This window comes from Oncorhynchus tshawytscha, linkage group LG04 (assembly GCF_018296145.1).
Source record: "Oncorhynchus tshawytscha isolate Ot180627B linkage group LG04, Otsh_v2.0, whole genome shotgun sequence".
Taxonomy (NCBI): Eukaryota; Metazoa; Chordata; class Actinopteri; order Salmoniformes; family Salmonidae; genus Oncorhynchus; species Oncorhynchus tshawytscha.
The window spans coordinates 28,888,790-28,914,216 of NC_056432.1; the positions used below are offsets into that span (position 1 = coordinate 28,888,790).

The 25,427-nt window shown below is 43.7% G+C and overlaps 1 protein-coding gene across 2 annotated transcripts in view; it reads left to right on the forward strand.

Moving 5' to 3' along the window:
• LOC112248495 (transcription factor 7-like 1-B) overlaps positions 1–25,006 on the forward strand; it is a 48,802-nt gene extending 23,796 nt beyond the window's left edge. Inside the window, exons 4-12 of one of the 2 annotated variants that reach the window (XM_024417568.2) lie at positions 3,651–3,734; positions 18,251–18,386; positions 18,585–18,687; positions 20,582–20,665; positions 22,318–22,464; positions 22,716–22,878; positions 22,997–23,104; positions 23,335–23,386; positions 24,082–25,006. In XM_024417568.2, the coding sequence (XP_024273336.1) occupies positions 3,651–3,734; positions 18,251–18,386; positions 18,585–18,687; positions 20,582–20,665; positions 22,318–22,464; positions 22,716–22,878; positions 22,997–23,104; positions 23,335–23,386; positions 24,082–24,569 (1,365 nt within the window). In that variant the 3' untranslated portion in view covers positions 24,570–25,006. The remainder of the gene's footprint in view (positions 1–3,650; positions 3,735–18,250; positions 18,387–18,584; positions 18,688–20,581; positions 20,666–22,317; positions 22,465–22,715; positions 22,879–22,996; positions 23,105–23,334; positions 23,387–24,081) is intronic. The other variant, XM_024417569.2, reaches the window with a different exon arrangement.
• Positions 25,007–25,427: the final 421 nt, after the last annotated feature.

The window sequence follows — 25,427 nt, forward strand, 5'->3', positions numbered from 1 at the left end:
GACTACAGTGAGGTAGGGTGTGTAAGGTTGAGTAGACATTTGTAGGGAGGGTAGTGGAAGATGGTAGTTTGAGGGTTTCTTTCTCTAACCAGCCGCTCCATCGTGTACAGTGGCAATTATTTAAAGGAGGCTGACTCTTCTGAATATAAAAGTGCCCTAGGGCATGTTCCCCAGTCCTGCCAGAAGCTGTCAAATAAGGGAACGGGGGGGTGGGGGAGCTGGGGGTAGGCATGGTCAGGGTAGACCAAACGCTCACAATAGGGCTTGTTTCATTTGTGGAGGGACTCGTGAATGACATAGATTAGACAGTGAAAACTGTATTGTTTTGTCCCCCCCAGAAAGCAGCATTCATTAGGCAGTGTGCACAGCGCATAATACATGTTCAATGGGGAGCTAGCAGCCTCGAAAAGCAAGGGTCTTCTGACAGTTGTATGGACTTGGGCCCATTAGTTGGAACCTGCGATTCAGCCTTGAGCAGTGTGGTGAAAATGAAATGGGCTGATGTCAACTCCAAGAATTCCCCCCCTTTTAGATGGGAATAAGGGTCCCCCTCCCTCCTCCCTCAGTACTCTATTGGACCCCAGCTGTCAGGAAACAATACCCTCTGCCTGCTCCGACAAACTCATTCCTGAATGTTTTTTTCCCCTCTCTCCCTTTCCCCCTGCTGCTATAATGTCTTTTCCATTTTTAACCCGCAGTCATCCAAGTTTCCTTCCTCTCTACAAACTCGGAGTGATGAATGAAGCTTTAAAAATCAAATCCTGCACAGATGATTGATAAGTCTTTTAAGCCTTGAATAGGCTTTTGTCATCTTTCACATGCGTGCAGTGAGTTTTCCCCACCATATATACATCACTTTGTGCAACAGTATAATTTATTAATGAAAGTGCACAGCCTTGGTTTATGTAATATGAGGAAACGTCCCATGTCTTATTGTACAAGATGGCCTTTTCCCATGCAAAATACTCTTTCATTTGTTTGATTCTGGGATGTGGATTTGAGACGTTGAACAGCAGGACACAATTACGGTATGAGTCAAATGTGATGTGTGTGTGAGTGAGTGGGCACATGTATGTTTAAGTGCACTAGCCCCTGAAACAGCTGAGCTGTTAAAATGGTCTTAACCTTTAGATCAGTGCAGGGAAACAGTCAAAGGTCCACTGATAAGACCTACACATAGGTGGCTGAGGTTGGTTACAGGGACCATCATTCTCTCTCTATGAAGCCTGCTTCCGACCTAGCCATTTTGGGGAGTGCCATACACAACATAAATTAAACTACTGAGTAATGTGCTAAACTTCTCGCAACTAGTGGATCCATTACTAAACAGCAATGCTGTTACATTACTAATGACACATGCAGAGGTGTTGGAATCATGTTGGTATTCAGATGAACTTTGATACCACATGTCTATGTGTGCTCGCACAAATGCATTATAAGCTGAAATGAAAACCCTTTTAATGAATTTGAAGTGGTTGGATACCATGGAGAAAATCCACATGCATGACAATCTGCCTCTATCCGGTATTTAAACAGATTCACAAAGCAGATGGTGGAGCTCTGCATGGAACAGATCACCAGCTCCACACAGCACCAAGACTGATAGGGAAAATATATTTGAAACGTGTTGCTTTCAGGAGGAGATAAAACAACTCCTGTATACATGATCCTGTTCCAATGCGAGGATGCATGGGCTGGGCTGCCATAAAATAACAATTAGTGTCCCCCCCCCCTCCAAATGAAAGGAAAACACTAATGCTCCATATAATGATGACTATGATAACAAGATGAAAAATGCTAACAAGGAAAGTGGATTAGTTTGGTTTGGGTCAAAAGGCCAAAACAATTCACCAGGATGCCATAGGCTTAGTGTTGAGACCCCACCCCTGCCTTTCCCGCCCGTTCTGATGGAGCTTCCTTCCAGCTGTCCCTTCCCACCCGCTAGTCGATGGGCGCCCACAGCTGGACTCTTGTTTTTTTTCTCTGACAAACGGAGATTTCACAGTCCCCCTCCAGTCTGCTGTGTTCACTTCCCTCTCCCCCGCTCTGCCAAAAGCCAGTGTCTGACTCCAACAACATGTGAGTCTCATACAGGTGTCTGTCAGAGTTCTGTCTTTCTGCTGGCTCTCACACCATTTATGACATCTGCTCTGGAATAGCTCAACCATATTTCATGCAGTTCAGTCTCAACAAGTATTAGCGAGTTGGTCTACATCAGTGCTTCTCAATTATTTTCTGTTACCCCCCTAGGAAGAAGTAAACATTTTGCGCCCCCCAACTCTCCGCCGCGACTGTAAATAGTATCATTTGTCTATAAAATTGTTATAAGTACACCTCTGCATAACATTGTATCCATTGTATTTGATACTGAAAAATAAAATGAAATATAATCAATAAATAATACATTCAAATTGATCAGCAACATTAACTCAGGAGCACAATATATGAAACACTTTGACCTATAAAACAAAAATGAATAAAACAATTTGCTGATTTTTTAATATAAAAAAATAAATAAAAATGAGGAAGTCAGGATTAATGGCTACAAGGAGCACGTTTTGCAGAGCACAGCTTTCCGAAGCGGGGTTTGAAGCATGATACTGCAACTCTAAGCTCCTGCTCAATGTTTAGCTGGGACTTGTACTTGGTCTTCAGTGCAGCAACAGCAGAGAAGCCAGTCTCACAAAGATAAGATGTTGCAAAAGGAAGAAGAATGCCCATGGCCCTCTGCCCCAAGAGTGGATACTGCCTCTCTACACTCAGACAGAATTCACTCAGTGTCTGTGATGTGAACCTCAGTCTCAATGTGGAGTCAGACGTCATATCAATGAACTGGTCCTCCTCTGCAGAGCTGAAACCAGTTGGAGCTGGTGCATTGAAAGGATCTCTCACCCAGTCATATTGGGATCTGTTTTCAGGAAAGTACGACAGAGACCATGTCTAATGCTGCAGGCAGTATCAGCTCCTCTGCTATGGAGTGGGGTTGTTGCACTGAGCAATTTGTTACCTCACCTAATATGATGCTCAAGCGGCTCAAGCGGCTTATCAGCGTGATTGAGGTGTAATATTTTTAAGTGACTCCTTAATTTATTTGGCTTCATGCTGTCCGCTGCCAACATTTTTAGACACAGTAAACATACCGGTCTTTCCTCGTCTCCCACCGTAGTCACAGTGAAGCCAAGCGCTACATACGCTTCGTCATATTTCCTCGTCTTAGCTTTCGGGAGACTTACGTTTGTCTCATTATCTCAGTCTCTCTCCACCTTTCTTTTCATCCCTGTTAAATATTTTTCAATGGTGTCTCTTAAGGGTTTGTTATCTGCACTTCATACCTCCTGCTCTGTGCTGTGTGCTCTTGTTCGGTGAAAAAAAAAACTACTCCCTGCGGCAAAAAAAAAGCATGTTCCCCAATATTTGAGAAGGACTGGTCTAAACACATTATAGCAAGTTTGATAATAGCATGTGGTATATAATTGTGTGAGTGGTACATTTGAGTGTGCACCAAGCAGATTTGGTATCATTGTATGAGAAATACATTCCTTTTCACTCTTTTCACCCCCCCCCCTACATGTTTTTATATGCTTGTCCTTACTGTATTATTTCAGTGTCCAGACATGTGTGTTTCATGTTACCTATTCTTCACTCCACAGTACCTGCAGATGAAATGGCCTCTACTGGATGTCCCTGGAGCTGCCGGACTCAAAGACCCCCGCTCCCCCACCCCAGGACACCTAGTGAGTACACCATACCATCCATCCAGCCACCCCTGCTCCCCCACCCCAGGAACCCTAGTGAGCCACCCATGGTTACCACACTGTGGTTAAATAATCACAGTGACTCAGCCTGTGACCTTAGTGATTCCGGCTAGACGGGTCTGTTTAGTTTGGTGTGTTTGTCGGATCGCATAAACACAATGATGCACTTGACAAAGTCTTCATTGAGTGGCGTCAATGGGAAGCTGTTGTCAGTGGGAGCAGTGCAGGCCTTGCCCTGGGGAATCCAGAGCTTCTCTGTGGCTGACTTCCCTCCCAATTGGAAGCCAATTAAATATATTTTATTAGAGTGCTGACCTGTCAGTGCTGACCTGTCAGTGACTCTCTGTGAGTATGGCTCGTTTGTCTGCGGGACACAGGGCTCGCTGTGCCCTGTTTTGTTCCTGCCAATGGATTTTATTTTATTTACTTAATATATGACATTATGAAATGCATAGGCCTGTATTTTAGGGCAGCAAAAAAATGTGAATAAGGAGCAGGGTAATTGCAATTGAATTAGGAGGAAATGAAAGGGGCTATTGAAGACTTGACGAGGAACCTGAGGTCTTTGGCTTGGTTCCATGCTGCCCTACCTTGGCTGAACTCAAGATTCGCATAAAAGAAACCTACGAATGTTTCTCTGTGATGAGCCTTCTATATTTGTGCGACCTTCATCTTTATTGAATGTCCATTGAACCAGGAAGGTTGATAGTGAGAGACTTATAGTGAATGAGGACCAGGACTTTGACATTCAGATGTGAAGGATTTAGTTGATTTTGATGGAGAATATTTGACTTATTTTAATTGCCTAACTTTCGATTTTGTAGTGGACAGTTTGCTTGTTCCCATTTCAAGTCACGGTCTCCTTTCTCGTTTATATTTTCTTGCCCTTCAGCTAAATCTCTTCGGTCCACAGAGTATTTTAGAGTGGTAATGTTAACCAGAAGAGGATTTAGCCAAGAGAAAATCAGGTGATCTGAGAGACAAGGTCATCAGATGTGTGAGCAGAAGCGTCCTCTGATACCCATTCAGACTGAAACACCACCCCACTGTGCCCTTACCCCCACCATCCACCAGCTCCCACCCACACACACACACCATGGCCATATGCCCACATGCCCCTCTGGTGAGCTGCTGCCAGGGAGCCTGGCTGATTATGTGCTCATTACCCCAGCAGTAGAGAGGGGGAGCAGGAGGCAGGCTCCATAAGGCCTGCAGGGCCCCAGCACTGCACTAATGAGAGCAGGGGGAGCGGATGGGGTCCGTGGGGGTCCAGGGATTACTGCCCAGGGGCCAGGGCCAGCCAGTCAGAGGGACCTGAGGAGAGGGAGCCAGGGGACAACAGCATCTTTATGTATTCCTGCTCTCTTCTGCAAGCACTCATTACATGTTATAATTGTATATTCATGACGGCTGGTGTGGAGACGAGTTTTTGTCTGGTATTGATTATGTGGGACTTCTGGGGATGACCGTCAAGTATCTTCCACTGTTGATACGACTTATCTGCCCTCAAATGTGTTTGTTGAAAGCCCTTCTCCCCCTTAGTGTCTTTGCTGATTTAATATTTAGCTGGATCACTACTGCAGTGATGAGATGGTGATGCCATTGGTTATGATCATATTCCTGGTGCCTCAGATCACCAATTGTCCCTCACGGTGCCTGGCCTGCAGCAGACAATGTGCATTGTAATGAATGATGGAGCTGGTCTCTCGTTGTGTTAGTGGACCAGGAGTGAGAGGAGTCTGAAATAGAAATGAAACCCTTCTGTGCATTTGAGAAGCCCGGAAACAGGGAAGGCTGTCTGTCCTGTCGCTGCTGTGCAGATTGGGTCCATAAGGCCTGTATGCTAATCAGAGCCTGCTCCGGCCGAGATCCTCAATTATTCACGAGACCACAGGTTTATTTAGCATTCAGTTGGTATTGCTTTTGGTAGTATGGGGGCGGGGTTTGGAGTTGGGGTGGGGGGCTGGATATGGAGAAGGGAACAAACTTGTCTGTGAATACCACCCCACCGCCCCAATATCACACCCTGTGTTCAGAGAGCTGCCTATTCATGTATTATACATCAAAGGCGATGCAAGGTCAGGTGATGCATTGTGGGTGTCAGCCTCAGCCTTGTCAGTCACCAGTAGCGGTATGCCAGCCGGACTAGACTGGACAGGGAGAGAGCTGCCTGCCTTTTGCCTCCTCAGATCACAGCAGCAATAACACACTCCTCAGACTAGACTAACTCTGCCTAATCATCACCATGGTGATCAAGCTGTGTCAATTGCACACACTTCCGCTCATTCAAGTCATTCTACCATTCCTACTGATTTTTCCATGTTAGACATGTCATTGGTAACAAGTGACTCACTGTTAAGCAAGTTTACGAAGTAATGTGACTTCCTAACGAGGTCTTATAGTCCTGACTTCAGTGTCTATCTGCCCAGTAAAGTCATCAGATGATCAGTACTCTCAGCTCAAATATGGCCTCCTGTTCTGTATTTGACAAAAGTAGAATAATTATTTTCTCTTTTCTCAATACCCCATTACAGCGCAATCATGATGACAGGAGCGCTGTCTTGGTTCCCCGTGTGTCAGCAGCATGTCATAATTCACTTAGTGGAGTATGGCAGTCACCTGGTTGCTTGTTAATTGAATTGAAGTGGTAAGACTTCAGCATTGACATGGATTTCCATTCCAAAGATTGCTTCTCCATGAAGTGCCCGTGCATTTTTCAGCACATTAGACTGAGTAGAAGTTTTTGTAAAGACGACAGAGAATGGTACAGGTTGGGTTTGCCAAAGATACATTCTGCTAGCTCGCAGTCCAAAATAGTTTGAAAGACCTTTGACTGGGTGTCCTCTGAGATTTGCCAGTGTTGCATTACGCATTGAACAACCAGAGTCCATCATGAAATCAAAGGCTTTGGGAAGCCTGAACTGAATACTGATGGAAAGGCTGCAGTCCTTCCATGGCTCTGCAGAAACACTGCTTTTATAGACACACACTGATAGGAATCAGGTCCCAATATCCAAGTACATAGCCACTAATAAACAAGAAAGTGCACTTGTTCCCTCAATTTTTGGGGGCACTGAGCAAATTTCAGGTCTGCTGAGTGCAAACTTGAACATTGTAAAAATTCCGTGCAACTTCTGGGATGCGTTTATTGTGAACACTGAGGCTGTACTTGCTTTAAGTTACAGTTATAACAGTGGCCAAGTAGACTACTGTGGCTATTTGATCATAATATAGGCCTATCAAGTGGCCTACCATCAAAAACAATAGAGATAATGCATCCCATAACATTTTAACATGGAAATAGCTATTCTATCATTCAGCCTACAGTAGCAGCCAATGTGGGGTGTTCATTGTAGGCAAACATTCCTTAAGACTTTTGGAAAAAAAATATGCAGGGCTTGACATTAACCTGTTTATCCACTTGTCCTTCAGACAAGGTGTAACGATCGTCGTTGGAATGAGACCAACAGAAAACAATCACCCACAACTAAAATGGGGAAAACAGGCTACCTAAGTATGATTCTTAATCAGAGACAACGGACGACACCTGCCTCTGATTGAGAACCATACTAGGCCAAACACATAGAAAAAAATAACATAGACTACCCACCCCAACTCACGCCCTGACCAATCTAAAACAAAGACATAACAAAGGAACTAAGGTCAGAACGGCAGCTCCTAACAGACGGCAGAACCTGGAGGGAGGAGACGGAGAGACAGCCTGGTGCGTGGGGCTGCCACAGGACCCACCAGGCTGGGGAGACCTACAGGAGTCCTGGTGCTTGGAGGAGGCACCGGATGGCCTGGGCTGTGGGGGAGCACTGGAGCCCTGGTGCGCAGCCTTGGCACCACTCCTCCCGGCTGGATCACCATTTTAGCCCGGATCATCCAGAGTGCAGGCACAGGTTGAACCGGGCTGTGGGTGAGCACTGGAGATCTGGTGCATACCACTCGCACCTCTCCCTTAGGCTCAATACCCACATTCGCCCAGCACGGGCGGAGCACAGGCATAGAATGCACTGCACCCTCCCAGCGCCTCGGCGACACAGCACGCAGAGCCGGCGCAGGATATCCTGGGCCGAAACGGCGTACCGGAGACCAAACACGCTGGGCTGGCACAACACGCCCTGGCTGGATGCCCACTCTCGCTTGGCACTTGCGGGGGGCTGGCCTATAGCCCACCGGGCTATGAGCGCGTACTGGCGACACCGTGCGCTTGAACGCATAACACGGTGCCTGACCAGTACTGCGCTTCTTACGATAAGCACGAGGAGTGGGCTCAGGTCTCCAACCGCGCTGCCGTGCTGCCTCCTCATATCGCCGCCGCTCAGCTTTCGCTGCCTCCAGCTCTGCCTTGGGGCGGTGATATTCCCCAGCCTGTGACCAGGGTCCTTTTCCGTCCAAAATCTCCTCCCATATCCATGAGTCCGGAGATCGCTGCTGCCCGATACCACACTGCTTGGTCCTTGGTTGGTGGGTGATTCTGTAACAATCGTCGTTGGGACCATGCTTCAAGAGGGCCACCATTGTTCCTGTTCCCAAGAAAGCTAAGGTAACTGAGCTAAACGACTACCGCCCCGTAGCACTCACTTCCGTCATCATGAAGTGCTTTGAGAGACTAGTCAAGGACCATATCACCTCCACCCTACCTGACACCCTAGACCCACTCCAATTTGCTTACCGCCCAAATAGGTCCACAGACGATGCAATCTCAACCACACTGCACACTGCCCTAACCCATCTGGACAAGAGGAATACCTATGTGAGAATGCTGTTCATCGACTACAGCTCGGCATTCAACACCATAGTACCCTCCAAGCTCGTCATCAAGCTCGAGACCCTGGGTCTCGACCCCGCCCTGTGCAACTGGGTACTGGACTTCCTGACGGGCCGCCCCCAGGTGGTGAGGGTAGGCAACAACATCTCCACCCCGCTGATCCTCAACACTGGGGCCCCACAAGGGTGCGTTCTGAGCCCTCTCCTGTACTCCCTGTTCACCCACGACTGCGTGGCCACGCACGCCTCCAACTCAATCATCAAGTTTACCAACAATGACGAGACGGCTTACAGGGAGGAGGTGAGGGCCTTCGGAGTGTGGTGTCAGGAAAATAACCTCACACTCAACATCAACAAAACTAAGGAGATGATTGTGGACTTCAGGAAACAGCAGAGGGAACACCCCCCTATCCACATCGATGGAACAGTAGTGGAGAGGGTAGCAAGTTTTAAGTTCCTCGGCATACACATCACAGACAAACCGAGAGACTGAAAAACAGCTTCTATCTCAAGGCCATCAGACTGTTAAACAGCCACCACTAACATTGAGTGGCTGCTGCCAACACACTGACACTGACTCAACTCCAGCCACTTTAATAATGGGAATTGATGGGAAATGATGTAAATATATCACTAGCCACTTTAAACAATGCTACCTTATATAATGTTACTTACCCTACATTATTCATCTCATATGCATACGTATATACTGTACTCTATATCATCGACTGCATCCTTATGTAATACATGTATCACTAGCCACTTTAACTATGCCACTTTGTTTACATACTCATCTCATATGTATATACTGTACTCGATACCATCTACTGTATCTTGCCTATGCTGCTCTGTACCATCACTCATTCACATATCCTTATGTACATATTCTTTATCCCCTTACACTGTGTATAAGACAGTAGTTTTGGAATTGTTAGTTAGATTACTTGTTGGTTATTACTGCATTGTCGGAACTAGAAGCACAAGCATTTCGCTACACTCGCATTAACATCTGCTAACCATGTGTATGTGACAAATAAAATTTGATTTGATTTGAAAGCGAAGCGTGGAAATGGTTCGTATTTAATGTTCGCAAAAAAACACTCAAACAAAATGACAAAATGGAGAAAACGAAAGCGCACAGTTCTGTCAGAGAAAACAACCACCCACAACTAAAATGGGGAAAACAGGCTACCTAAGTATGATTCTCAATCCGAGACAACAAACAGCACCTGCCTCTGATTGAGAACCATACTAGGCCAAACACATGGAAAAAAGAACATAGACTACCCACCCCAATTCACGCCCTGACCAACCTAAAACAAAGACATAACAAAGGAATTAAGGTCAGAAAGTGACACAAGGAGGTGACTGAAAATGTGCTGTTTAATGCAAGAAGAAACCACTTTACAAAATAAAGTGAATTATTATTCCCATACCATTTTTACAGAAAATCAGACAAATTATGCTCCCCTCTGCCTATTGGCTTCTTTAGTCTCAAAGTACAACACTGTCCCTTTTAAGACAGAAAAAATGATCTTTACCTGACTCGCTTTTCAAAGATGGATAGAAATGCATACTTTTTGTGCTCTTGTAGGAAGCAACCACTCTCTCATTGCTGATTTAGAAATGAGCTATAAATGTGCTAATAACTCACTTACTAGCAAATTATATGAACAAATGTGCATGTGTGGCTACATGCTGCTCTCGCTTTGATCTCAAAACAAGCGCATCTCCTCGCCACCATTAATGCTGTAAAGACAGTCCGGTTAAAAGTGAATTGCACACATCCATATATGGCAATGGTCTATTTGCATATAAGGATAGTGCAGCTCAGATTTGGTTATGCATCACTGGTCTGTAGAGTATGGTGCTGAGTCGTGCCACTGAAAAGTGACACAGTCATTTTCTTAACCTTAAACATTCTTGCAATTGACCCTTTCAGAGGGGGTGACTGGTCAGACAAAGTGGCGCAGCGCCTCTGTGATTAATGGCATAGTTTTTGGTGGGTTGATTCTAAAATCATGTGTCACGGTCAGTCAACTCCTACGTCTGTTTCCTTTTGTCATTGACAAACAAGGCTTGGATTTCTCAGCATGCCATGCGATCTTTTCACTCTTTCTTTCCTTGAGTTTTGAAAGGCCTCTGAGCTTCCCACCCTGAAGTGATTGCGTAGTAGAAAGGCATACACAAAGTTTGTTCTGCGCTCTCTTTCCCCATCGGCTGTTTGTGTAGTAATTCAATTCAGATGTGCAGGATCCAAAAACATGTTTGCTTGAATGAAATCCACCCCTACACCCACATTGACCAAGGAGTGTGGTTTTCTTAGCAGTGTTCCAAGTTTAATGGCCCAGTGAGGTACTGCCACCTCGGCCTACTTCACCTCATACCGCTTAACAGACAGCGACATTGTCTCTGCACTGGCTCAGCAACTTTTATTCCTGTTACCGTGTCGACTCAAATCTAATATCATTAGTCAGTGTTGCCACACGCCATTTGTGAAGGCATTGTGTTTTGGTACAGTGGATTGGGCAGTTTTCAACATGAAGGCAGGTCAATGCAGAGCCCATCTGGCTCCAGATTGCACTTTCTCTGTCCCGGCCGTCATGTAGATGTTTATATTTGAAACATATCTTATGTTCCTTGCCCGTGTGATCATGAAGCCAAGCATGTGAAGCTGTCATGGGTAGGAGGGTTATTAGAGGATGAATAGAGGTATTGATGGGCTAGAGTCTATTGACCTAGTGTCTATTGACACACCTGGAATCTAATGCTGCGTTTAGACGAGGGATGCAAAAACTACCTGTTGGCAAAGCGGGACAAGAAAGCAAGAAAGAGGGTGACAGCAAAAGCAGGCCAGCATGACAGTATGTGTTGCTACGGAGATTTCAGTAAACAAACAGTGCAAATCAACATCCGGTAGAAAACAAATGCTGCAGCAGACGGCAAAGCTTTAAGTATTCGAACGCTGGCGGCAAGTCTCGTCTTCCGCCGCCATCCTCTACAGCATTTACATTCGGGGTCTCATTGAAAAGAATGACATCTGGTTTGCTGTCTACCTCGTACCATTTAAACGCAGCATTGAAGAAGAAAAGAATCACCATCAAAATCTGTCCGTTTAAGCTAGAAATACAGTATCTAGCTTTTTGAATGGGCTGCGTCTCAATCAGCTGCATCCCCACATGTCACCCTGCGGTGGAAAGTGGCAGAGCTACAGCGCTGTTTGTCAGACCAGGAGACTTCTTGGTCTTCTCACAAAAAGCACTGTAGCATCTAAACGGTTTGGTCTTCAAACTGATATGATCACTCGATCGAAAGGGAAGACTCTCACAAACACGGTGGTGTTCTCTGTTTTGCCCCACGGGACTCATCTGAAGATGCTAATGTTGATGTCCCAATATTTGTCTGTTGCTTCCAAACCGTTTGGGCTACCAACTAATATGACCCCACTGTAGAAAGGGGAGACACTCTTGGACACAATGGTGTAGTAACCAAAACCATGTTAAACAATTCAAAATATATTTTCTATTTGAGATTCTTCAAAGTAGCCACCCTTTGCCTTGAGGACAGCTTTACACACTCTTGGCATTCTTTCAACCAGCTTCATGAGGTAGTCACCTGGAATGCATTTCAATTAACAGGTGTGCCCTGTTAAAAGTTAATACGTTTGAGCCAATCAGCTGTGTTGTGACAAGGTAGGGGTGATATACAGAAGATAGTCCTATTTGGTAAAAGACCAAGTCCATATTATGGCAAGAACAGCTCAAATAAGCAAAGAGAAATAACAGTCCATCATTACCTTAAGACATGAAGGTCAGTCAATATGTAAAATGTCAAGAACTTTGAAAGTTCCTTCAAGTGCAGTCGCAAAAACCACCAAGTGCTATGATGAAACTGGCTCTCATGAGGATTTGTGATGGTGTGCGGGTGCTTTGCTGGTGACACTGTCTGTGATTTATTTAGAATTCAAGGCACACTTAACCAGCATGGCTACCACAGCATTCTACAGCGATACGCCATCCCATCTGGTTTGCGCTTCGTGGGGCTAATCATTTGTTTTGCAACAGTACAATGACCCAAAACAGGCTGTGTAAGGACTATTTGATTCAAGAAGGAGAGTGATGGAGTGCTGCATCAGATGATCTGGCCTTCACAATCACCTGACCTCAACCCAATTGAGATGGTTTGGGATGAGATGGACTGCAGAGGAAAGGAAAAGCAGCCAACAAGTGCTTAGCATATGTGGGAACTCCTTCAAGACGGTTGGAAAAGCATCCCTCATGAAGCTGGTTGAGAGAATGCCAAGAGTGTGCAAAGCTGTCATCAAGGCAAAAGGTGGCTACTTTGAAGAATCTCAAATATAAACTATATTTTGATTTGTTTAACACTTTTTTGGTTACTACATGAATCCATATGTTATTTCACAGCTTTGATGTTTTCTATTAATCTACAATGTATAAAATAGTAAAAATAAAGAAAAACCCTTGAATGAGTAGGTGTGTCCAAACTTCTGACTGGTACTGTATTTTTCCTGAGTTTTATAATATCTCCTAGATATAGGACAGACACTTCAACCTTTTTCTTTATGATGTATTATTTTGACTGTCTATTTTTCAATTCATTCATGTATTCATCTATGGGCTATAGTAGTAAAGGCCAAATTCAATATTTGATCAAATTTCATGTTTTTGAGGCCTACTTAAAGGGGTCCTAAAATTCAAAATCAAATGGCTAAATGATCCATGGTATGACCTTCATAAAACAATTTCATATGTCAGCTTAGAACCCCCCCCCCAACATCTTAAACTAACTTAATCCAGTATTTTTTTTAAATCACTTTTAAATGTTAAGACGACTTGTTGTGGGAATTTCACATTTACTAACTGGTAATTACTGTTGAACTGCATTCCAGCTGAACGTTCAGGTGACAGACTGAAGAAGTGTAATACCATTTGCCTTCATTTAAAAAAGTTTTCTTATTTAATTGTAGCCACTCATAATATTCAGATCTAGTGGGAGGGAGGGACTTACTTTTCAGTCAGTACCTAATAAGCCAGTAGAAGTTGATGAGGTAACCATCTATGTCCCTTAAGGTAGACCACAGAGGGACCTCTCCCCTGGAGATAGTTTAAGCAGGTAGGCTGCTGGCCAAAATGGTTTTGCATGTGAACAGCCCACACCTACAGTACATATTTCTGTTCCACACATTTTTTGGCAACACTTTACTAAAATGCAGAGTCTGGTATCCATGTTGAAGCTGGCGCTGTTAAACTTAAAAATCTGTTCGAAGTGAACACGCGATTGGTGTATTCCAAAGTACAAATTATTAATGCCGATCATTTCCAATTCTCACTGAAGTGCTTCCCAAAATGTGTTGGCACTCAGGTCCAGAGGTCTCAAACAGCATCCACAATATAGGAGAAATTTTTATCACATTGTACATGAAGTAGAACAACAAAGCCTGCCTAAAGTATACATGACATTTGAGCACAGGGTTTTCTACATAATGCAATAATGCTTTATGCAACCATCATATAATATGAAAGCTTTATCCGTCTCATTGGTTCTTTGTTTGTTTACACCTAATGTGCACTTTGAACAAATGTATACTTCACCTTTTACAAGGCGTTAAACATTTGAAGTTCATTTTATCTCGTTTCGCTTTGCATATTATCCTCGTCACAACTGGCATTTCTGAAATCAAAGCAGGCTTTGGGAGCAGGAGAAACAAGTTTGCTAAGACTTAAAAAAGGGGAAAGGTTGGAACTGATATAAAAAAGGGCAGAAAAAGCATGCCTGATATTTGGAACAATTCTAAGCAGCGTGAAGTAAGAGAGCGTACAGCCGTCTCAATGCAAACCTTGTTCCCTCCTGGACCTCATTGGTTAGACGAGAGGTTGAGAAGGAGTTGGGGAGGGATACTGAAGAAAGGTTAGGTCTGGAGGAACAAGATTCCTTTCTCCCCCCCCCACCGCTGACCCTCCCATGTGACGAGTTGGGCCAACAAGCGTTCCATTGAGCGGGGCAGCCAGGGGAAATGACTGAGGCTGAACGCTGCCTAATGAAAGTAGAGACGCTGGTTATTATTATTATCATCATCATCCTCCTGGCTGTCCTGGCCAGCTCTAGTGCAGTTAGCTAGCAGACTATGGGGATCTGGAGTTTCTCTGGTACCACACAGCTCTATTAAAAAAGCTGAAATAACAATGAGTCTGCTCCAAAAAACTTCTTGAAGTGTATTTCCCAACTCCCATTGTGATTTATGCTGTATTGTGAGTGCTTTGAGTGTATATAGGATTTTATTCCCATAGACCATATAGATAGATCTAATACCAGTGTAGTGTACTCAGACCAAATCAATGAGAGATCCTAAAAATGTGTATAGGGGTAACGTGGGTGAGTTAGCGGTGTGAGATAAGGGATCCAGTCATGTGTATGGGCATTGAGGTACCTAGAGTACTTACAGGTGTGACTGTTGGATATTGGGCCCTGTTGTTTTGCCTGTTAGGCTGAACAAACAGTTCTCTCCGCCACTAAATGGCCGTAATGGTGTTGGCATGTATCCGCAGGCTTTCACTGTGCCTTGGTGGGGATCCAGATTGCATCATAGGGCCCGTCACACGCACTGCCACAGCCTGTTTTGTTTACCAGGGAGGAAGAGCGACAGGCAGACACAGACATAGGGGCTCACCATCACCTTTACACACATGACTCAGTGCCACGGTGACTACCAACCACATACAGGGCATTCAGAAAGTATTCAGACCCATTGACCCCTTTTCAACATTTTGTTACGTCACAGCATTATTCTAAAATCAATGAAATTATTTATTTTCCTCATCAATCTACACACAATACCCCATAATAACAATGAAAAAACAACAGAAGTGTCTGTCCTATATCTAAGAGATATTATACAACTCGGGAAATATACAGTACCGGTCAGAAGTTTGGACACACATACTCATTCAAGGGTTTTTCTTTATTTTTTACTGTTTTATACATTGTAGATTAATAGTGAAGACATCAAAGCTATGAAATAACACATATGCAATCTTGTAGTAACTAAAAAAGTGTTAAACAAATCAAAATATATTTTCTATTTGAGATTCTTCAAAGTAGCCACCGTTTGACTTGATGACAGCTTTGCACACTCTTGGCATTCTCTCAACCAGCTTCACCTGGAATTCATTTCCAACCGTCTTGAAGGCTGCTTTTCCTTTACTCTGCAGTCCAACTCATCCCAAACTATCTAAATTGGGTTGAGGTTGGGTGATTGTGGAGGCCAGGTCATCTGATGCAGCACTCCATCACTCTCCTTCTTGGTCAAATAGCCATTACACAGCCTGAAGGTGTGCTGGATTATTGTCCTGTTGAAAAACAAATGATAGCCCCACGAAGCGCAAACTAGATGGGATGGTGTATTGCTGCAGAATGCTGTGGTAGCCATGCTGGTTAAGTGTGCCCTGAATTCTAAATAAATCACAGGCAGGATCACCAGCAAAGCACCATCACTCCTCCTCCATGCTTCACGGTGGAAACCACACATGCAGAGATCATCCATACACCTACTCGGTGTCTCACAAAGACATGGTGGTTGGAACCAAAAAAATCTCAAATTTGGACTCATCAGACCAAAGGACAGATTTCCACCGGTCTAATGTCCATTGTGCGTGTTTCTTGGTCTAAGCAAGTCTCTTCTTCTAATTGGTGTCCTTTTAGTAGTGGTTTCTTTGCAGAAATTCAACCATGAAGGCCTTATTCATGTAGTCTCCTCTGAACAGTTGATGTTGAGATGTGTCTGTTACTTGAACTCTGAAGCATTTATTTGGGCTGCAATTTCTGATGCTGGTAACTCTAATGACCTCATCCTCTGCAGCAGAGCTAACTCTGGGTCTTCCTTCCTTCATGAGTCAGTTTCATCATAGCACTTGATGAAACTTTCAAAGTTCTTGACATTTTCCTGATTGTCTGACCTTCATGTCTTAAGGTAATGATGGACTGTTATTTCTCTTTGCTTATTTGAGCTGTTCTTGCCATAATATGGACATGGTCTTTTACCAAATAGGGTTATCTTCTGTAAGCCACCCCTACCTTGACAGAACACAACTGATTAGCTCAAACGCATTAACTTTTAACAAAACACTTTTTTGGTTACTACATAATTCCATATGTGTTATTTCATAGCTTTGATGTCTTCTATTATTGTACAATGTAGAAAATAGTAAATAAAGAGAAACCCTTGAATGAGTAGGTGTGTCCAAACTTTTGACGGGTACTGTATGTAAGGTCCCACAGTGCTCCAAGACAGGATTATGTCGAGGCATAGATTTGGGGAAGGGTACCAAAAAATGGAGTTGAAGGTCCCCAAGAACACAGTGACCTCCGTCATTCTTAATTGTAAGAAGTTTGGAACTACCAAGACTCTTACTAGAGCTGGGCGCCCATCCAAACAGAGCAATCGGGGGAGAAGGACCTTGGTCAGGGAGGTGACCAAGAACCCGATGGTCACTCTGACATAGCTCCAGAGTTCCTCTGTGGAGATAAGAGAACATCCCAGAAGCACAACCATTTCAGCAGCACTCCACCATTCAGGCCTTTATGGAAGAGTGGTCAGACTGAACCCTGTAAAAGGCACATGACAGCCCGCTTGGAGTTTGCCAAAACACACCTAAAGGACTCTTAGACCATTAGAAACAAGGTTCTCTGGTCTGATGAAACCAAGATTGAACTCTTTGGCCTGAATGCCAAGCGTCACGTCTGGAGGAAACCTGGCACCATTCCTATGGTGAAGCATGGTGGTGGGAGCATCATGCTTTGAGGATGTTTATCAGCGGTAGGGAATGGGAGACTAGTCAGGATCGAGGGAAAGATGAACGGAGCAAAGTACAGAGAGATCCTTGGTGAAAACATGCTCCAGAGCGCTCAGGACCTCAGACTGGGGTGAAGGTTCACCTTCCAACAGGACAACGACCCTAAGCACACAGCCAAGACGCAGGAGTGGCTTCGGGACAACTCTCTGAATGACCTTGAGTGGCTCAGCCATAGCCCTGACTTGAACCTGATCGAACGTCTTTGGAGAGACCTGAAAATCGCTGTGCAGCAATGCTCCCAATCCAACCTGACAGATCTTGAGAGGATCTATAGAGAGGAATGGGAGAAACTCCCAAATACTGTTGTGCCAAGCTTGTAACGTCATACCCAAGATAACTCAAGGCTGTAATTAGCATTCAGAGGTGCTTCAACAAAGGGTCTGAATACTTATGTAAATGTGATATTTACGATTTTGTATTATTATTTTTTAGATATCAACAAACATTTCTTAACCTGTTTTGCTTTGTCATTATGAGGTATTTTGTGTAGATTGGGGGGGGACGACGACAATTTAATCCATTTTAGAATAAGGCTGTAACGCAACAAAATATGGAAAAAGTCAAGGGGTCTGAATACTTTCCGAATGCACTGTACCTTCATACTCACTGGCTCCATGGTGGATTTGGAACATTATGATGCAGAAGGCTATACATGTATGTCAATGAATATGTCAAACATCATGCACAACGTGTTACAAATGCCAGACTGTGTTATCTGTAAGTTATGAATGAACCAATTTCTGTGAGAGTGTTTGGAGACCCAGGAATACCAGTAAACCCCTGCTCTAACCTATCCTCTCTTTCCCATGTCTAAAGTCCCTCTGTGTGTTCCTCTTGTCTCTCCTACAGTCCAACAAGGTCCCAGTGGTGCAGCATGCTCACCACGTCCACCCGCTGACCCCCCTCATCACCTACAGCAACGAACACTTCTCCCCCGGAACCCCTCCCTCACACCTCTCCCCGGAGATCCTTGACCCAAAGACAGGTACACACACAACCTCATGGAATATCATGTTGCTGCCTAATACCGCCTCTGATCCAAAAGCATTGCATGGCTTGCATTCAACTTTAACTGAGGTATGTCTGACTTAATCATTGGCTAATTTCTTAGAGAAAATAACCTTAACTGTGACTAGTATAATGACCTAAATGCTTAAACTGTCCCCTTTTGTGTTCCCTTCAGGCATTCCTCGGACTCCCCACCCATCAGAGCTCTCTCCATACTACCCCCTGTCTCCAGGTGCAGTGGGACAGATCCCTCATCCTCTGGGCTGGCTGGTGCCACAGTGAGTAACACACAGCATTAAATCATACAGTCCAAATCTCATATTGAAGTTGAAGTCGGAAATTTACATGCACTTAGGTTGGCGTCATTAAAACTCGTTTTTCAACCACTCCACAAATTTCTTGTTAACAAACTATAGTTTTGGAAAGTCGGTTAGGACATCTACTAAGTCATTTTTCCAACAATTGTTTACAGACAGATTATTTCACTTAAAATTCATTGTATCACAATTCCAGGGGCCAGAAGTTTACATACACTAAGTTGACTGCCTTTAAACCGCTTGGAAAATTCCAGAAAATGATGCCATGGCTTTAGAAGATTCTGATAGGCGAATTGACATAATTTGAGTGTGCCTGTGGATGTATTTCAAGGGCAACCTTCAAATCTTGACATCATGGTAAATCAAAAGAAAACTGCCAAGACCCCAGTCTGGTTCATCCTTGGGAGCAATTTCCAAATGCCTGAAGGTACCACGTTCATCTGTACAAACAATAGTATGCAAGTATAAACACCACGGGACCACGCAGCCGTCATACCGCTCAGGAAGGAGACGTGTTCTTTCACCTAGAGATGAACGTACGTTGGTGCGAAAAGTGCTAATCAATCCCAGAACAGCAGCAAAGGACCTTGTGAAGATGCTGGAGGAAACTGGTACAAAAGTATCTACATCCACAGTAAAATGAGTCATATATCGACATAACCTGAAAGGCCGCTTAACAAGGAAAAGCCATTGCTCCAAAACCGCCATAAAAAAGCCCGACTACGGTTTGCAACTGCACATGGGGACAACGATTGTACTTTTTGGAGAAATGTCCTCTGGTCTGATGAAACAAAAATAGAACTGTTTGGCCATAGTGACCATCGTTATGTTTGGAGGAAAAGGGGGAGACTTGCAAGCTGAAGAACACCATCCCAACCGTGAAGCACTGGGTGGCAGCATCATGTTGTGGGGGTGCTTTGCTGCAGAAGGGGCTGCTGCACTTCACAAAATCAATGGCATCATGAGGAGGAAAATTATGTGGATATATTGAAGCAACATCCCAAGACATCAGTCAGGAAGTTAAAGCTTGGTCGCAAATGGGTCTTCCAGATGGACAATGACCCCAAGCATACTTCCAAAGTTGTGGCTAAATTGCTTAAGGACAACAAAGTCAATGTATTGGAGTGGCCATCACAAAGCCCTGACCTCAATCCTATAGAAAATGTGTGGGCAGAACTGAACAAGCGTGTGTGAGCAAGGAGGCATACAAACCTGACTCAGTTACACCAGCTCTGTCAGGAGGAATGGGCCACAATTCACCCAACTTATTTTAGGAAGCTTGTGGAAGGCTACCTGAAACGTTTGACCCAAGTTCAACAATTTAAAGGCAATGCTACCAAATACTAATTGAGTGTATGTAAACTTCTGACCCACTGGGAATGTGATGAAAGAAATAAAAGCTGAAATAAATCATTCTATGTACTATTATTCTGACATTTGATGTTCTTAAAATAAAGTGGTGATCCTAACTGACCTAAGACAGGGAATTTGTACTTGGATTAAATGTCAGGAATTGTGAAAAACCAAGTTTTTAAATGTATTTGGCTAAGGTGTATGTAAACTTCCGACTTCAACTATAGTATAGGAGAAACATTGACTACAATATGATGCATTTCTTAAACGTTAAAACACGTTCTGATATTCAAATATTAAAACACTGTCATATTTGAGATATTTACGATAAATACTTCACATTCGATGGGTTTTGCCATGGGTCTTTAATCAATTTGAATGGTGCTGTTCCTCACGCAGGGGATTGCAGTTGATGAGGGCTGGATTAGTACTGCTGCGTTCTCTCTCAGCTGTGTCGGATCCTCTTCTCACTGTTGCCTCCCTCTCGTTCTCTCATTCTCAGGCAGGGCCAGCACATGTACTCTATCCCCCCAGGGGGGTTCCGTCACCCCTATCCCGCCCTCGCAATGAATGCATCCATGTCCAGGTGAGTGGATCTCTCTGCTTTTTGTCACCCAGTCTCACCCCTAACCCTCCCTAAAAATTGAGATATTCAATATCTAGTGGTTACATTACACTCTGTAGTCATGTTTCCGATCTTGTCATTGCTCATTAGTTTATAACAGTATTAGGACAGGGGTAGCCAACCATGGACAGCCAGTGGGGTAGGGACTACAAAGGAATGTGGGGGCTAAGTCTTCTAAAGATGAGATCAGCCTTCCTTCCAAAGAGAAAGCGAACAGACTATTGGCATTCAAAACCTTACCCGGTAGACAGCACTGTCTTTTCTCGCTCAGGCCAATGTTCTGAGTTGCTCTGTTACACACATACACACAAAGATGAAAGGGCTAAGAATCGATTAGGACAAATCAAAGCTAATCTGAACCGACAACTCCCATCTGATTTAACTCTCTGCCCTCTGTCAAAATGTGAAAGATTTGTAGCGAGCCTTCCGGTGCTAGTATGGGATGAAATATTCATCAGGGTCTCAATGGGATCAATAGTACTCTCAGTTCCTGCCACATTGTTACAAAGTTTGTCTTACCATCCGCCCCCCTTGAACAAGACTTGATATGTGTGTCAGGTAATACTTGACAGTTTCGTCACAAGTATATTACTTTATGTACGGTATCTCATACAGTATGTAGCAAAATGTCTGCTTGACTTTTTATGTTTTATATTTTCTTTTCCTCATTGTTTTTTTGGGCTGCTGGGATGGTAATGGTTGAAAGAGGCCCGCCCCTCTTACGTATGAGATTATAGTTTTAAGTAAAAAAATATTGGAGAGATTATTTTCATAAAATTTACCCTATGGGGTTATCCTCAATTTGACTTGTTACTGTTGTAGGGATACTTCAGGATTTTGGCAATGAAGCCCTTTATCTACTTCCCTGGAGACAGATGAACTTGTGGATACCATTTGTCTGGGTGCAGTTTGATGGAAGTTGCTAACTAACGTTTGCGCAATTGCTAACTAGCATTATCGCAATGACTGGAAGTCTATGGGAACCGCTCGGAAAACTACCTCGAACGTCCTTCATACTAGACTCAGAGACATAAAAATGGTATCCACAAGTTCACCTGACTCTGGGGAAGTAATGCAAGGAAAGCGTCTGTGCACACTCACAAACTTACGGTACAAGGCTATAGTAAATCATGGACCATATCTGTCTTAAATGTTATGAGATTTTTATGAAGCATGAAAGGATTTTCCATTCAATCATGTATTTAACAGGAATGCATGGCAGAGGAGCACGGACCTTAATTTCCCCCTTTGTCCATGTACAATGTACCATTGTGTTGTGTTAGCACCACTCTCATTTTCCGACAGTTATCTGAATGTTCTGTTCTGGTAGCTGTGGAAGTCCCTCCATGGTTTGGAACACAGGGAGGAAAGTGGTTTCAGGTGTCAGGGCCCCTTGGTCACCATGGTTACCACACACTCCACTTTTCTCCAGGCATGGTCGGATAAAGGGGTTTTTGAGCCTTTATTTGAAGAAGAAAAAAAATATGTAGCTAACTTTGGACATTACTTTAGTCTAGACTCCAGACAGTCAAAGCAGTCGAAGTTGACTTGACAGGGCAGACAAAAAGTGCCTGTGAAAAGTTTAACAGGTGTTTGTCTTTGTTGTTTTCCAGCTTGGTGTCTAGCCGTTTCTCCCCCCACATGATGCCCCACCACCCTCACGGCATGCACCAGACTGGCATCCCTCATCCTGCTATCGTATCACCAGCCATCAAGCAGGAGCCCAACAGTCATGACCACATGAGCCCCTCTATGCATTCGTAAGGACCATTAACTAACAGATTCTTCACATTTACTTATTGCCAAACATATAAACTCTTTATACTCTGATCTTATTCAAATGGATGATTGACTGAGTATCCAGTCTCTATTCATAGTTCCATTTAAAGGGCCAGGATTCAAGAATATCCTGACCTTTGTAATGGGTCAGCCAGGTCTTCTGGAAGGGAATCAGACCTCACACAAAAGGACTATTTTAAGTGACATTTGAATGTGTGTTTTGTTGTCTCAGCAGGAAGTCTCCGGGCCCAGCGAAGAAGGAGGAGGACAAGAAGCCCCATATCAAGAAGCCTCTGAATGCCTTCATGCTGTACATGAAGGAGATGAGGGCCAAGGTGGTGGCTGAGTGCACTCTGAAGGAGAGCGCTGCCATCAACCAGATACTGGGTCGAAGGGTGAGCACAGCACACTAACTGACCACACACACACACAACAGTTTGGGAATGTGTTTGTGGATGTAAATTCTGTACATGCTTCGACTAGTTATCTGACTTTTGTCATGTTTGTGTTCAGTGGCACTCACTTTCGAGAGAAGAGCAAGCAAAATACTATGAGCTGGCAAGGAAAGAGAGGCAACTCCACTCCCAACTCTACCCAGGCTGGTCAGCACGAGATAACTATGTGAGTAGGACATCTTTCCATGGATCTTTTAACAATGAGGGAAATGTGGGTTGCTTAAGCGCCCCCTCATTTCCACTTGGTTTAAAAATGATTCAATACTGTATCTGTAATAATAGATGTACTGTTGTTCTCATACACTGAAGTTGTATGAGGTAGTGCTGAAGCATGTTGCTGTCACTTGGATAGAGACCAGTTTTTTTCTAAACACATTGTTTTGTTTATCTGCTCAGGGAAAGCGGAAAAAGAGGAAGAGAGATAATAAGCCAGACTCAACACCAGAGGGTAAGGGGCCCTTTTCTCTCTGTCCTTCTCTTGGACCGTACTTCTCGATTTAGGGCAGAAAGAACTCCATCTATAGGCCTGTGTGAAATAGTACCTCAAGCTTCACTTTGCTGGTCATGTGACTTGGCAGTGGTCCAATACAACATGCAATATGCAAAATAACACCTTTTTATGTTTTTGACTTCAGTTTTTTCCTTCTTTACTAACTTCTCTCTTCCCTCTATACTTTGACAAGCAGCATATGAGGTTCAGTGCTAATAGTGACGTTGTGGCAGGTATGTCTGCTGTTATGAACCAGTGTGGCTGAACTGCAGGCCACTGCTCTCCACTCCACCCGCAGTGGTTTGGTCTGTTGCAGCACACCACTCAAACCTCATTTACATGCAGGCATTTAACGTGTCATTGACTTTGTTTATATGATCACAGACGTTTTTCCGGCCGATTTGTTTTATTTATAAAAGCATATGCCATTTTGTTGTTAATTTCACTTCTGCAACTTCACCTTTTTTAAAATAAATTAATTCATCTGTTTATCCGAGACCTTTTGGTTTTCCATGTTCTGTACATTGTCTGTGAATGTTTTGTATTTTTTGGCCAGCTATCATGTGTACAAGAAAATGGGCACTGTTGAAGGACACGATTGTCGGCTTTTTTAACAGCAATATTGACGAAGCCCCTTCCTTTTGTTTACCCAGACTTCTCAATCAGGAACAAGAATCAGTGTGTGCAGTATCTACCCTCAGAGAAGATGTGTGACAGCCCTGCCTCGTCTCACGGCAGCATGCTGGATTCTCCAGCCACACCCTCTGCAGCTCTGGCCTCCCCGGCTGCGCCCGCCGCCACCCACTCAGAGCAGGCCCAGCCACTGTCCCTCACCACCAAACCAGAGGGACGCCTGCACCATCATTTCCTAACTGGCAAGCCCTCTGGATCTGCTTCTTCTTCGTCATCTTCATCTTCTTCCTCTTCCTCCTCGTCCCACCCAAGCATCTCTATCCCTATTGGTACTTCAGGCAGCCACTCCAGCCACTCCGCACCAATTTTCTCTCGGCCAATCCCATTCAGCTCCCTACACCACTCGATGCTCTCCCCGCCCTCTCCTTTCCATCAAGCAGCCCTGCATTCCCATCATGCCCTGTTCCAGTCACAGCCCCTCTCCTTGGTAACCAAATCGTCTGACTAAATCTACAAAAGCAATTCCTTTCTCTTTTATTGTGCTGTATATTGCTTTTACTTTTCAAAAATAGATATTAGAACAACTTTTTTTAAATGATGAAAAGGATGAAATATTATTGGTCAATATTTGATCCCGTCCTTTTCTACTCTCAATGAAACAAAGTGTATTTTTTTGTAAAGTTTACTACAGAACTGGTTTCTCTTTTTGATGCATTTATCCAATGAACCAGTTGTATAAAATAACCCATGTATAAAATGTTTAAGAAAAAACAAGGAAAAGAAAAAACACCCTCTTCTTTTAACCAAAACCTGATTTAATGTTAGTATTGAGTTTAATTCATAGTTTTTGCCAATTATTTCAGTAATTTCAACGATCCCTTTTAAATTCCCAAGTGTGTGACCTTCCTTTTGACATGTTAAATAAACCTTTGAGATTGTTTCTTAGAAATGCCTGCTTCTCTTTTCTTCCATGCACTCTGCAAGATGAGTGTTATTTTCATCACTCTCTGATAATGCACATTCCTTTGAATATGAATCAATAACATAATTGTTACATTTATATGAATTTTGAAACAATGTACATATTTCCTACAGATTCAAACCGGTAGATGTAAATACAGGTGCAGATGCTAAGTTGGAAGGAACCTATTTGCTGGGAGTTTTAAAACTTAACAGCTGATGGAGGCACTATGAAGTTCTTCAAGATAAATATTGGAAGTGGCCATTCATCGGTTAGTAACAGATATGTTGTATTTTGGGCACTTTAGTTGTGGATAATAAATATATAATGACGATAGTGGGGGAAGAATCACTAGTTCATCTTTAATAGGGTGAATTTAGGCTAACCATGCTGGAAAATGAGAAC